Source organism: Halichoerus grypus, chromosome 14, assembly GCF_964656455.1.
Source record: "Halichoerus grypus chromosome 14, mHalGry1.hap1.1, whole genome shotgun sequence".
Taxonomy (NCBI): domain Eukaryota; kingdom Metazoa; phylum Chordata; class Mammalia; order Carnivora; family Phocidae; genus Halichoerus; species Halichoerus grypus.
The window spans coordinates 7527201-7541639 of record NC_135725.1 but is presented as its reverse complement, the minus strand read 5'-3'; the positions used below and the strand labels follow the sequence as shown (position 1 = coordinate 7541639).

The 14439-nt window shown below is 48.4% G+C and overlaps 1 protein-coding gene across 6 annotated transcripts in view; it reads right to left on the bottom strand.

Moving 5' to 3' along the window:
* Positions 1-1027: 1027 nt before the first annotated feature.
* Positions 1028-14439, bottom strand: part of GLIS3 (GLIS family zinc finger 3) — a 439369-nt gene continuing 425957 nt past the window's right edge. For 2 of the 6 annotated variants that reach the window (XM_078062287.1, XM_078062285.1), the window contains 2 exons: positions 6432-6614; positions 1028-5414 (listed from right to left, as the gene is read on the bottom strand). In XM_078062287.1, coding sequence (XP_077918413.1) covers positions 5278-5414; positions 6432-6614 — 320 coding nt within the window. In that variant the 3' untranslated portion in view covers positions 1028-5277. Of the gene's footprint in view, positions 5415-6431; positions 6615-11480; positions 13710-14439 lie in introns of those variants that run through there. The other 4 variants (XR_013443988.1, XR_013443987.1, XM_078062288.1 and 1 more) reach the window with 4 other exon arrangements.

Below are 14439 nucleotides of genomic sequence, written 5' to 3'. Positions count from 1 at the left end.
TCTTTCTCTCAACATAGTTTGTGGGACTCAGCTCTGAGTGTGTGTGTGTAACCGCCTTCGCTGCCCGGCCTTTCTCGCTCTATGACTTCAGCAAAGTTCATCGCTTCATTTTACTGTTGTTGATGGACAGGTGGGGCGTTTCCAGTTTGGGGCCATTGTGAATAGCAATGCTGTGAACATCTTGCATCTGAACCATCGTTGACTTATGCAAGAGTCTCTCTCTGGAGAGAGAGAGAGAGAGAGAGGCGTGGAACTGTTGGATCGTGGGTTATGTGTATCTTCAACTCTACCAGTTAATGCCAAATTGTTCCCCAAAGACGCTGAACCGGTTCACGCTCCCACCAGCTGCCTCCTTATTTAAGGAGCAGAGAACTCTCTTGAGTCTTCTCAGTCAGCTCTATTTCCATCTTCAAAACCTAAACCACAGGGGTCTGCTGCCTGCCCCTCAGTTCCCTGAAGAGCCAGACAAGGTGCATGAGACCCATCATCTCTACTGCTTCATAGCTTAAGTCTTTTAAAAATGTAGCAAATAGACCGTCAATATTCCAAGAATGATTCTTGAGAGAAGATGATCTCTTTCAGGTTCATGTGCGTGGCTCCGGGTCAGCCAGGTGTGAGAATGCCCTGACCACCCTCTCCCTACCTAACTGCTCCAGGTCCCGTGTCGGGAGCTGAGGAAGGAAGCTCATCACAGCCAGTGGGTCAGGTGGCCTTCCAAAGCCTGCCGAGTGCACAGAACAGGCAACCGCCCCTTTCTCCTTCGGGCAATCACAGGACTTCAAAGGTTGGGGTATCAGCTCACGGGAAGCAGACGCTTGTGTCTTTTTCTGCAGGGTTTTAGGAGAACAGGGCCGAAAAGGCCTAATCCCGCATGGCCAGCATGCCCTAAGCCCCTCACCTGAAGGACCAAGCACATAGTGGCATTTCTGACACATGATGCAGTGTTGCATTGAGAAGGGACAAATAAACCCCAAGCGCCAGCACACATTTATCCAGTTTGGGAGGCGGATTAATAGAGTAACCAATAAAACATGTATAAAAGCTTTAATTAAATCTGATGAAATAAAACTTCATGTTTTATTTATGGACACTCCCAACATGTAAAGGATTCGGGGACACATTCATTTTTACTGCCATTTTGTCCTCATATCTATAATTAAATCCAGGCTGCAGCTCTGGCCCAAAGCGATGCGGCATTTTCAAGCTGGCCTTGGACTCGCCCTCCCCCACCCCCATCTGCTTTTAATTATAATTACCATCCCAATAGGAAGGAGGCTTATGGTAAAACAAAACACAATAATCAAACAAACAAACAAACAAACAAAACCCTGGGTTGTTCCCATTGTGTTTCAGAAGGCCCTGCAGAAGGAGGATTTCAGGGATTTCAGGCAGGTGGGCCGTTTTCTCCAGTTCCAGTTTTATTCTGTACCAAGGGCACAATCCCTTCATTTTACTTTTGACATAAAAAAAAAAAAAAAAGGACTTCATGAAACAAGACAAAATAACTTATGATTATACGAAACATAACTGTGACAAATCACAAAACTATACATATTAATAGAAAAAAAGTGTACCTAATTCTTTAAAAGATTTATGACAATAAGCACCAGATGTGCCCCTAAAGAAAAATCGGCCCCATATCCAGTATGATATATGCAGTTCATTTCTCTACGTGAGTGTATATAACTATGTACAAGAGTCTGTGTGATTTATGGAAACCAGATTTCCACTTTTCCCCCCCAAAGTGCTTTATGTCAGCAACATTACACAGGATGCTCTTCTGTCTGTACAAAATAAATCTCTTCTTTTTTTTACATTCGCCATTTCTCCAATGACTGGTTTTTGGTTTTTTCTTTCTCTTTTTTTTTTTTTGCTTTATCCATTGCAAAAAAAAAAAAAAGTAACTGCAGAAACCCCACACCACTAACAAAAAGTGCCATTACAAAATGCTGCTAGAAAACGTCAAGGTCAAACAGTCAAATAAAATACCAAATAATTAAATTGGACATTTACAGTCAGTTATTCCTGATACTTCAAGGCAACTGGACACTCGAGGTTCTTGGACAGGGTAGCTGGACGTTTACCTCTGCTCTAACGTAGTAGTAATGTGCTTGACAGCAGGGAATTTAAAAACAGCACACCACCACCAACACTCTGTTTTATCAGTGGGTCCACTGAAGGCCTTCTGTCAGCTTTCGAATCACCTATGCAATCGGGGGAGACAGGGGTAAAGGGGGACACCCCACAGGACCAGTACATCCTTAAATAATATTCAACAGCTAATCAGTGGCTAAATTACAACTGACATTTTGAGGCGGTGCCTTTAAGGAATTAAGACAATGCAGCAAACGAAATGTCTCTAGGCAGACTGATTTTTTTTTTTAATGTAATAGGATAATTGGCTTGGGCTGTGTGTATTTTCACAAGCACCAGTTTTGTTTTTTTGTTTTTTGTTTTTTTTCTAAAAAGGGGGAATGACAATCTCTGCTCAGATGTTTATGAAAATGGCTGGTTACACAGCAAGACGAAAAAGGCCAGGAAATGGAAGGGAATGAATTCTCTGAAGTTTCTACTTTCACTGCTACACACATGATGATGAACGCATCTATGAATCTCAAGCAGTGTGAAAGCCAGCAAGGGACAGATCGGAAGGTCAGGTGAGATTCTGGAAGCCAAGGACAGCCTGGGCCGTCTCCAAGGAACCTGACCGTGTCAGGTCCTAAGGGCTGAGCTCAAACCTGTAGCCATCAGGAAACACTGAGGGCCATGTGCGGGGACACGAGGCCATGTTCGGGGACACGAGCTTGCAGGCTGCACTGGCCCTGCTTGCCCCACGCTCCCACCCATGCCCTTTCCTGCCGAGGAAGGAGGCCCTGCAGGTGCCCCCCCCCCCCACCCCCAGCAGTGACGAGAGACGGGCAGGGCCGCCGTGAGGCCACGGTCAGACCAGGCACGGGCGCAGGGGCTTCTCCTCCAGCCAAAGAGGAAGACGACCCCCACGGTGCCTGAGGTTCTGCTTGTGGCTCTGTCCTCCTCCCTGCTGTCCACTTCAAACTATGTAAAGCCACAAGGCAGGGCTGACGTCACTGCAATCAAAGCAACAACCCCTTGCTTTTCATCTTTTTCCTCCTCGTCACACAAAGTACGAAGTATGTTCTGAGTTCCTCATAAAGGAATTTAAGAACGGACACTGTCTAACGCTATCGGAGCTTACCTTCCTTTCCGGAGTGGGACACGGGGACACACGGGGGACGGCAGCGCTAGCATGCACGTGGTCTGGTTTACACCGAGTGACAGAACTCACAACGTCTGCAAGGAGGCTGGCATTTTACTCGCAGTCTGGGAGCTCGTCTGGCTGGGAAGCCGCAGGAGCCTTGTTTCATAAAGCAGAGCAGAGTTTTGTAAAGTGAGTAACCTCACTCTTTGCAGCTCCGGATGCCTGCATGGTGGCCTTTCTCGGATCAGAGCTCACGAGTCCGAGGAAGCGGACTGACCTCGGGCCCTGGAAAAGCGACCCCCACGCGTGGCTCGTTAGTCCCCCCACTCTATGGCACATGGGGATCAAGTCCAGCCCGTGCAGCCCGACTGCGGGGACCCGCCTGTCAGGAGACAAACTGTCCCCGGGTCCCAGGTGCGACACCGTGCTGGTGGACCCTTGTTGGAGACTGTAATGATCTCAGTGGGACAAATAGCACTATTTCATTTTACAAGAGGAAAGAAACTGAAATGTCACAGTTCTGGAATGTCAGGCTTTACCCCGTGTCTTTAGGGTGTGGCTACTTTTTAGGATCTACGTGTTGGACTTAAGATCTTTTTAATAGCTTTGTCAATGCATCCCAGAAAGTGGTTTCCTATTCAGGGTTGCTATCAAATGACCAAGAGCTCTGTGAACATTCCAGGCCCTCAAAGGAGAGTTTCAGGGAAAAAAGTTAACTTCTTCTGCTTACCTTCCCTGAACCTTCCTCTACCTGCCTCAGAGCAGACCTTGCGGGGAGGAAGGATGGTCAGGCGAGGGCCGGTGGGTTGTGCCTGATTGCAGACAAGGAGGAGGTGAGAATAATGATGAGGACGGAGAGGACAGTACGGGGGAGGGACAGACAGACCGGTGAGTGGGTATCCGAAAGGAGGTGAGCAGAAGCTATGCAAAATCACTGGACATTGGGCACCTCTAGTTGGGTTTTCTGAGAGAACCCAGGATCTCAGCTCAGGGGGCCCCTGTTCTCACATCTTCTAGCATGACTCGGCACAGTACCACGTGGAGGCAATGGGTCAACCAGTCAAGCCATCTTTTCCGTGGAACGAGGTCTTCGAGGTGGAGTCACTGAACAGTCAACCCACCAGGGTTTCCGCTATGGCCCTGGGAAGGGGGCTGGGCCCACCCCCTTTCCCTCAGGTGGCTTTTGTGAAATGCGAAACTACTGTGGGGGGGGGGGTGCTCACAGGTGCGGTGAGGTGGGGCCGGCCACGCTACAGCGGTGGCAAAATGGATGTAAGTGGGGTGATTACACTAATTCTTTCCATCCAAAGAACAGACCTCTAAATATTTTTTTTTCCTTTAAAAGTAGATGTAAATAACAAGTCTTTAAAAATAAAAGAACTAAGATAAGTTGCTGGAATATAAGACAAGTCGTAGTGCCTTTCAAGGGACTGTGCTCGACAGAACCTTCTTATTTTGCTTTCAGAGAAATACTGAAAAGCAATTGGTTAGCATGGGCATAGTGAGAGGAAGGGGCAGCCAGCTCCCCGGGCTGCCAGGCCAGGGCCGGTGCCAGGAGCCAGGGCTTCTCCAGGAGTGGAGCCCAAGCTGTGCTTGGATGTAGGTTTCCCCTGTTGCCTGATTTTGCAGGAGCCAGCGGGGACGGGGAGCGGTGGGGGAGTTCACTGTGCTTCTGGCAGGTTGGGCTGTCCTTCCCTCTTTGGAGTTCTGTGCAAGTGTGATCCCCAGACTCTATGTTCATATATGCATCCTTCCACTGGTGTCCTTTGAGAGCTGACAGCTGGAAGTCACAGGTATCCGGTAGAGTGACTCTAAATTCCCTTTGAAAAGCCAGTCCTGCTGGTCACCAGCAAACCCAGAGGGAAAAAGGAGCAACTGAACACATTCGGGCAAAGCCCGGCTCCGGCCAGTCCTGCCTTCCAGAGACACGTCTGTGCCTCTGCAGGGTCCACCGATGAGGCGGACAACCTTTTCACGCAGTCTCTGAGAATATGAAAATAAAAGGTGGCAAGCGACAAAAAGGTTCTGGGTGCCAGCGGGGGCGGAGGCCAGGGGAGCGTCTAGCCCTCCGTATAGACGGAGGAGAGCTGGCTGGGACAGCGGTCCACGGCGCTGATCTGCAGGAACGTGGCGTCCTCAGGCCCGCTGCGAAGAGACTCCCCGAAGAGGCTTGAGGACCCTGAAGGCAAATCATACACTGGAAGAGAAAGAACGGGAAAGTTAACAATCGCACCTGGCCACACCCACCGTGTGTGCACGCAGCAAATGCTGAGGGGGGCCAAGGGCTAGGCCCTTCAGCGGCTCTGTCCCCAGGGACCTCAGTGGGGAGGGAGGCGGACTTGCAGGCAGATGGCCACAATTAGTCTTGGCACAAAATACGGGCTGAGGAGAAGTAAAAGTGTTCGAAGCAAGGGTGAGGATGGCCTCAAAAAGGAGACGATATTAGTGTTGAGTCATAAAGATGGGATTCTCACAGATGGGAGAGGTAAGGAAAGAACATTCTAGGAGGAAACAGAGCGCAAAGACGGACAGGGAGGGGCTGTGGGGCCAAGTTCAGGTGCAGCACATGTGGCGAGACCTCTGTGAGGGTGGGCCTACGTGATCGGGCCCATCTCAGGGGGGCCTTTATGTTTAGGCGGCTGGAGACCATCTAAAGCGTTCAAGGAGGAAAGGGGCCAATTTTATCCTTCATTTTTGGAAGGCAATGCTCATGGTAGTATGGGGGACAGAAGGGTAAAGACAGAGTTGACTCAGGGGCACCTGGGTGGCTCAGTCGTTAAGCGTCTGCCTTCGGCACAGGTCATGATCCCAGGGTCCTGGGATGGAGCCCTGCGTCGGGCTCCCTGCTCCGCGGGAAGCCTGCTTCTCCCTCTCCCACTCCCCCTGCTTGTGTTTCCTCTCTCGCTGTGTCTCTCTGTCAAAAAAATAAATAAATCTTAAAAAAAAAAAAAAAAAAAGACAGTTGACTCAGGGAACTTGCTGGAAGGCTATGGCTATTGCCACAGTCTGGGAGAGACACTATGGCCCCCTGAGCCAGGGCGGTGGGAGTAGGGCTGGACAGGAGCATGAAGGTGAGAGACATTTCAGGGGCAGATTCAACAGGACATGATGCAGTCATGTGCCAGGTCAAGCCTCGTCTAGGCCAGACACGGCAAACCCACCTGGTCCCACCTGCGAGTCTGCCAGAGTTTCTAAGTCACAGACAGCCACCCACCTGCAATGCCCGAGTGAGCGGAGAAGGCTCTGTGGAACACATCAAAGCCGGCCTGCCCCATGGGCATGGGGGCCAGGCAGTCCTCGAAGGAAGGCACTCCGCTGCAGGGGCTGCTGGGCAGCACGGCTCTCTGGGAGTCGGGATACTGGGGGGGGCGGAATGTCTGTAGCTGCCCGTAAAATCCTGCAATGCAAGCATGGCCGTGAGCTCCTGCAGAGCCTAAGTCCCCAGTACCGCCCTGGCACAGCTAGACCCCCACGTGACAAGTGGCCTCTCACTCTTAAGCCCACCTGTGAAATCTTCGGAGCAAGCCTCTGAAATGCACACTTTGAGCAGAAGCTCTTCTACCTTCAGGGGCTGTCAAAGCTTGTTGGCTTCTGACATTTTTACCTGCTGCTCCAGGATGGGCAGCTGAACAGCCTCTGCCCTCCCCTAGATGCTCTCAAGAGCCCGGAGATGGCAGGCCTGACCCGCAGAGAACATGCCTACCCCATCCCTGCCACCAGGTTTTGAGCCTATCTTAACTTCCTTTATCTTATATTCAATTCTGCTTTTCACATTTGGTAAAACCTGAAACACGCTCTTAACAAGGCCCACCTGAAAACAACAACAACATAGATCTATCCACCCAACTGTCCTTCTAACAGATAAGTTCATACACATTTATAGCCTTTTGACTATTTTGAATAGGTACACAGAGTATCCCGTAGGATGGGATGTGCTGTATTATTATTGTTAATCTTTGCAGTAACTGGGACAACTGGAAGATACCATGTAGTGAAGAAATTTGAGGAAAGATTGCTTAATATTTGAAAATAATCATCAACATTCTGCTGATTTTGTTTCATTAAACTCTTTCATTGTTTTTTTCTCGTGTGACAGAGGTTTCCTGGGGGGTGTTTGTGGTCCTTTTCCACGATCCCTCCACACCCCAAGATACCTTACCTTTTCCTTCTTCCTCTTGGCCTCATGACACATTTAAGTCAATGGACTGTTTTCCTGGAGCATAATATGCTTTTGCAAATCTAATAATGAAATCTTCACTTGATGCTTTATTGAAGGGAGAGTTGCATCTCGCTGTATCTGTTTGCTCAACTGCAAAACGTGACTGTTTCCACTGACTATTGTGAAGATTTAGGGCAAAGAAAGACCATATATAACATTTTAAGGTGCTTCAGAACATCAGTTATTACTGATATCACTACTCTGGTAGAAAAATCCATGAGGGATTAGTAGAGAATGTGACCCATGGTTCATATTGATGGTTCATAATGATGGAGAACACAGGACCAATTCATGGGCTTTGGTTCCCTAGTCCTGTGTGCCTTCCTCCACTAGACCGGCCCCTTCTTAATGATCAATAGGTAGGGGAGGTGTTATCTGGGTTTTTTTTTTTCAGCTCTCTTGAAGTATAACCAGGGCACGGCGACGCATCCAGCCTACTATGCTCATCACCCTCCCATTTCTGGTTAGTGTTCTCCAGGTGACCTGTGTAAACGCTCACATCACCTTTGGCCAGGGGCTCTGTGGCTGCTGGGGACGTCCCCAAAGCATGTGTGCAGAACTGCTCCTAAAGACACAGTCTGGCCCTCTAGGAGCTTATGATCCAAGACGGAGGGACCCATGTGGATTTATGCATGGGGCACACTCACAGAAAATGAAGTACTATCCTTTCAAAGCAGACAGAATACTTTATACAGAATCCAGAGAAAAATGCACATAAGGTTTGGGGGGAAGATTAAAAGCATGTATAGAAGTATAGACTAGAAAAATATTCAGGGGGATACCATGTCAAGGCAGGAGAAGAAAGAATGGGAAACCATTCGCCCTTCTCTGTTGGATCTCCAAAGGCTTCTTAGGATCTTGACAGACAGATGGGCAAAGGACCCAACCAGACCACCTGAGGACGCAGATAACTGATCCACCAATATGAACCAACTCAATCCTCTAGCCAACAAAGAAATACAATCAAGACAATAATAAAATACCACATTCTACCTATCACATTAGCAAAGATTTCTAGAAGTCATTCTCGGTGCAGGTGTGAGTGACAAAGTCACTTCTGTCCAGTGTTGCAGACACTGTGAAGGCGCAGGCTTCTTGGAAAACCACTGGACAACCTGCATCTAGAGCCTGAAAAGTGTTCCTACTTGTACACCTGGACCTGGGGATTTTACTTCTGAGGAGATATTCTCAGAGTCTATTCCAAAGAACAGAAAAGTTCTGCACAGAGGTAGTCGTTACAGTGCTAGTCAGAACAGAAAACCCAAGAGCCAAATGGGCAACCGTAAGGGAATGATTCAGCAGAACGGTACGTTTACATGATGGGAACATTAAGTAGGCACTAAAACAGTATTTACAAGGAGTTTTTAACAACAGGGAAAGACCATTATATAAGGTTCAGAAGAAAACAAAAGCAAGATACAAAACTGAATGTGGAGACTGGGCACAGTCATGGGCAAGTCCATGCATAGCATGGATGGCGAGGCAATGTTTCTTCTTTGTTTTTTTAGAGGAGAGAGCGAAAGAGAGAGAAAGAGAGAAAGCACGTGAGTGGCGGGGAAGGGGAGAGGGAGAGAGAGAATGGGGAGGGACAGGAGTGGGAGAGAGAGAATCTCAAGCAGGATCCCAGCATGGAGGTTTTGCTAGATCCTTAAGCGGGATTTCAAGACCCTGAGATCACCGCCTGAGCCGAAATCAAGAGTCGGACGCTTAACCCATCGAGCCACCCAGGCGCCCTGGTACGGCCACCTTCCTATGGTTGTCTTTAGGCTGGTTTTTTGGCTTTATATTTTTCTGAGTTTTAGTAGTGGTGAAGAGCAAGTGTGCTGGAGCCAGACTTCCTGGGTTCAAGTCCTACTTACCCACTTACCCACTGTGTAATCTTAGTGAATTACTTAGCCTCCCGGTGTCTATTTTCTAATCTGTAAAATGGGGCTAAAAGTAGTACCTACACTTCACAGGAGTTATTATGAAGATTAAATGAGTTCATATGTACATATTATAGAATATAATTTGATAACATAATTACATAATACTTGTATATTTTTTTAATATAATACATGTGTTTGTTAAATAAGTAAAATTAAAAAGTGACATGATTTTATAACAACCTAGTCCTCAAAAATTAAAAAAAAACCCTAGTTATTAAGAGAAATAAAATGTTCGAAAGGGCAACAGGTAAGTCCTTCAATAATAACCCAATGTGAGAATGGACATGGCAACAGGCATGAGGTGCATACCCACTTCCCAGGCAAAATTCTCTGGAACATTCTTGTCCCTGTGGGGATCTGAGCTGTATGTATCTTGCCCATATTGGTTCCTAGATCCTGCACTAATTAACGCATATCTTGATTTCTTCACTCACTCCCGCGCAGGCTCAAAACAGCAACAAGTTTGAGTGGTTTGAAGGAACCTGGGATGAGCGGCTTTGTGGCTTGGGAGGCTCCTTGGACTGATCTTGATTTTGGGTACCTGGTGGCCAGGCACACATACCAGGAGGAAAGCATGACCGTGGACCACCATGGCTGGTTTATTAGAATGTAATGCCTCCTCACTGAGGAGAAGAGACAATATTGGCTATTTCTTTTTTTTTTTTTAAAGAATTTATTTATTTATTTGACAGAGAGAGACACAGCGAGAGAGGGAACACAAGCAGGGGGAGTGGGAGAGGGAGAAGCAGGCTTCCCGCGGAGCAGAGAGCCCGATGTGGGGCTCGATCCCAGGACGCTGGGATCATGACCTGAGCCGAAGGCAGACGCTTAACGACTGAGCCACCCAGGCGCCCCTATATTTGCTATTTCTATCACTCTGCTGGCTCTGCTCAGATTTGTCACCCATCAATTCCCCAATAATGTTCCTCAGTGTACTGTTACCCTTCCAAGAAGAGAAGCCATTTCTCAAAGTGCCACAACTCCCCAAATAGGGACGTTAATCATTCAGGTATGTCAGGCACACGGATAGAGACCTTCATTGGCCTTTTGTGAAAACCAGTTCTCTCTCTTCCCTCTCTTCTCTCCTGCTTCTAAGAGAGCAGGAATGTTGCCTGGCTTCAGCCTCCATCTGAGTGTAGTGATGTGTGAGTGCAGAAGGTCGGTCATGTCGAGAACACACCGGGTTCCATCCCCCAGACTTCCCCGGCCGCCTGGATCGGCATCAGAAGGCGCAGTGGACTGTAATTCTTGCCTGCGGATGTCTTGGCTGACACGAAAAACAGTTGAAACCAGAATGGCCCCGCAAGCATGCTGGATCACTCTCACAGCCAACTTGGGGAAAGAAAATCCTCTTTATTAAATCCCTCCCTCCGAGAAGCCAGTCACTAGAGATGCCAAGTACACTGGTGTGGACGGCTGTGGTCAAATCCAAGAGCTTTAACAGACCCTCTTCCCAGTGCTACTTCCATAAAACTAACAAAATTTTTAAAAATTCCGTTAGGGTCTTGCCACACACACAAATCCTGAAAAAGCCTAACCCATTTTCTGATGAATGGCTCCTGTATTCCAGCTGTTGGATTTCGTGGAGTGAATTTGGATGGAACTCTACCTCTCGGACCAAAAGCAAAATGAAGCAAGATGTTAACACATTTCGCGGGCATAAGAGTGACGGCAAGGTCAGCTAATCTGTCAGTCCGTGGGTCGGTGCTGGCCAAGGGGCTGTTGGAGAAACCAAGAAACAGAAGATAATACCTTGTCCTCGAGGACTGAGAATGCAGTTGGGGCGAGAGCACACATAGTTATAGCAGCGTAAGAACACACCCAGACATTCATGTTGGCAATAATTTTGTTAGCTGTCACCTCCGGTTATAAAATCACCCCTCCCCCATAATTCTACCTCCAAAAATGGCAGGGGTGGGAGACAGGGAAGAATCTACAGATAAACTGGATCTACCCAAACTGCAGCTCCTGAATGTCAAGCAGAATCATTCCTCCTCTTGTCAATTTTGGGAAGTTTCTTCCCTTCTAAAAACACACCTGTTTTTCTAATTATATATATTAAAAAATGTATGGAATTAATTGTACCAACCAGAATAAGCAGAATAGTATAAACAAAGAAGGAAAAAGCTTTTTTAATTTCCACATTCAGATATGGCCAGATAGAGCTACACAAAACTGGAATGTTCTATATATTGCTTGGTCTTCTGTTTTCCCCCGTAATATTCTCTATGCGCTTCACACATCACTAAACTTCATTCTCAAAAAACGTTCCCCTTTGTCCCACGGGGTCACTGATGCCGCTGTGATTTTGGGTTTGATCAGGAGTCTGCAGTCACTGTTGCTGCTAGGCCCCCGAAGCTGGTGTGGGTTTCCTTCCCGAAGTGGACGGGGGTGAGGGATGTCCGAGGAGAGAGGAACTGCGTGGCTAAGTGTGATGACAGAAGGGTGTTCTCTAGGGCAGCACCACCCAACGGAACTCTCTTCGATGACGGAAACGATCGGTTTCTCCCTCTATCTTGCTGTCAGGACAGGAGCATCCGGTGGCTGAGCTAGTGCAGTGGAGGAAATGGCTCTTTCACTTTGTTTCATTTTAATTAATTAAAACTTAAGTAGCCACGTGTGGCTCGTGGCTCCTGTCCTGGACAGCACGCTCTCGGGCAGTCCGCCTTCCCAGCGTTAGCAGACTTTGTTTCAGAAATGTTTCTGGTTAAATTCCTGGAGGAAAAACACATGACCCACCACCAAGGGTTTCAATAAAAGCCAGACAATGATTCTTAGACTCGTGGCCTCCAAGATAGGAATTTATATTGGACTCCTCATTACATTTATCTTTTCTTAAAAATCTACCACTCCAATCTTTGTGGAGGAAACCAGAATATACATACATCATAAGTAAACAACAGTCACCCAGCTTGCAACCCTCTGGAGGGCTGATGAGTGACCGTCTGAAGCATTTCAGCTCTCCTGAAGGAGCGAGCCACGTTCCCTTCTGGAAGTGGGAGAAGGAAAAGGAAACAAGTCGCACACTTCCTGCCCAGCTTGCTGGGCCTGCTGGGAGTGGCAGCAAGTCCAGTCCCGTCTTTAGCGGCCCCACCACAGGAGGGTGGAGTCAAGTCCAACACTGAGGCTCGACCCACTGTCCGCCCCCTGGATGGGGATGAGTATCATCAGCCCGTACCTCATCAAGGGGCTGCATCAGGAGCTGTGTCCTTAGTGGGTCTGTTTATGTAGCAGATGGCTTTGTAAAACAGAATTCTCATTTTCCTTCACCATGAGGCTGGGAACCACCACCAAACTCTGGGCACCAGGAAAAGTGCTGGATGGATGGTGTGCAGAATCAAAGACTGACCCCTCCCCGTGGTAAGCTCTGCCGGGACCACGATGACAACTTAGAGAGGCGGGCAGCCCGCAGGGAAAGCCCCTCACAGGCCATGGCGAGGTCCCCCAGAACTACTTCCCCAACCAGGCGTGGCCTGAGCAGGCTTGGCAGAATCCTTTATGAGTCTTCTTGGAAACCATGACAAAGGCCATCACTTCCCAAGCCCCCTTGAGCCCTTCAGATGGGAAAACCCTTCTGTTTCTGTGTGACCAGGGGAGATCCTTTCAGGGGTCAGGCCAAGCACTGCCGTGCTCAGCGCCGGCCAGGCCTCAGGAGCCGGCGGCTTCCTTGACCTTCCAGAAGGAGCACTGATTACTGTGTGTGCTTGCCCCCATTGCTGTTTTTCCGTAAAGTGAGGGGTTCGCAGTATCTACCTGATAAGGTCCCTGCGCAGGTTCAAGGGGACTGAAAGGGAAGACCCGTGTGAAGGCTCGCGCTCTCCACGTACTACTTTGTGCTCTTCTTATATGAACACAAGCATTTCCAGTTTTACACTTTTATTCACTCAAGGACTATTTACTAAGCACCCAAGTGCCGGAGACACAACGGCGGCTAAGACGCACTGCGTGCCTTCTTGCAGTTGATGTTTTAGTGAGAAAGAAAGAGAAACATGTCCATGAGAAACCCAGTAATACAGTTTCATACTCTGTAGGATGATATAAAGGACACTTTCAGGGACATAGAGAGTCCGACTCTTTTCTCCGGCATGCGCGCAAGGTAGGAGGAGGAAAAGGCAACAGGTGAGAGAGAAGCCTGGGTGCTTACGCCGTTCCCTTTGTTTGGCCCTGGCTCACTGTGGCAGGTACAGTTAGGGGGCGTCCGCCCTGCAGCTCCGCTGAGGACCAGCCCCGACAGTCTTCGTCCGTCAGCGGCTCCGACCTGCTCGCGCCCGCGAGGAGGACGCGCACATACGAGAGGTGCAGGGACAGCCGCGGTGCCTCGGCTCTTGGGCGGTGCAGCCGTTTGCTAGCCAAGCGGGAGGAAGGATATGTATTTATGAGCTTTATGACTTAATTATTTTTCCGCAGAGACTATAATTTTGTGGGTTACTTTAGGAAATGTAGAGGGTTTTTTTTTTTTTTTCTCAGTCCTATAATTGCTGCACGAGCAGGGGCATGGGTGAATCTGGGTGATGAACGGGACGGGGCGGGGGGCGACTCAGAGAGACCAGGGACAGGGACAGACAAAGTAGACACATGACCCTGCTCCCCTAATTTCTCCTTCTCCAATACTCTTATGGCTCTTTGCACATATTCCCTCCTACTCTCTGGGAATCCTGGAGCTACCCCCTTTGAATACCTTCTGTGATCCATGGCACAAGACATCTAGAAGAAGAGAGGAAAACACAGGTAAGCCTCTGCTAAAGCTCCCAAAGGCCATAAGCATGTGCTCTTTGGCATCTTGACTTCTCAGCCTGATTTTATGCACTCCAACCTTACTTAGAGAAGGGCCCAGCGAATCACACGCTTACCACTCACATGGTGACTTCGTATGAGAAAACTTGTAGGATTCCTTCTCGGGTGGCCACCTGATATTCCTGACTTGTAAGCAGGTGATTCAAACAAACATTCCCATTTGCAGAGACAGCGAGATGGAAGCAGAGGACCTGTTGCATTCCCTGCCTTTATAACCAGTACTTTGCTTATATGATGCCATGCAAATAAAAGTGGAAAATACACACAACCATTTTAATATT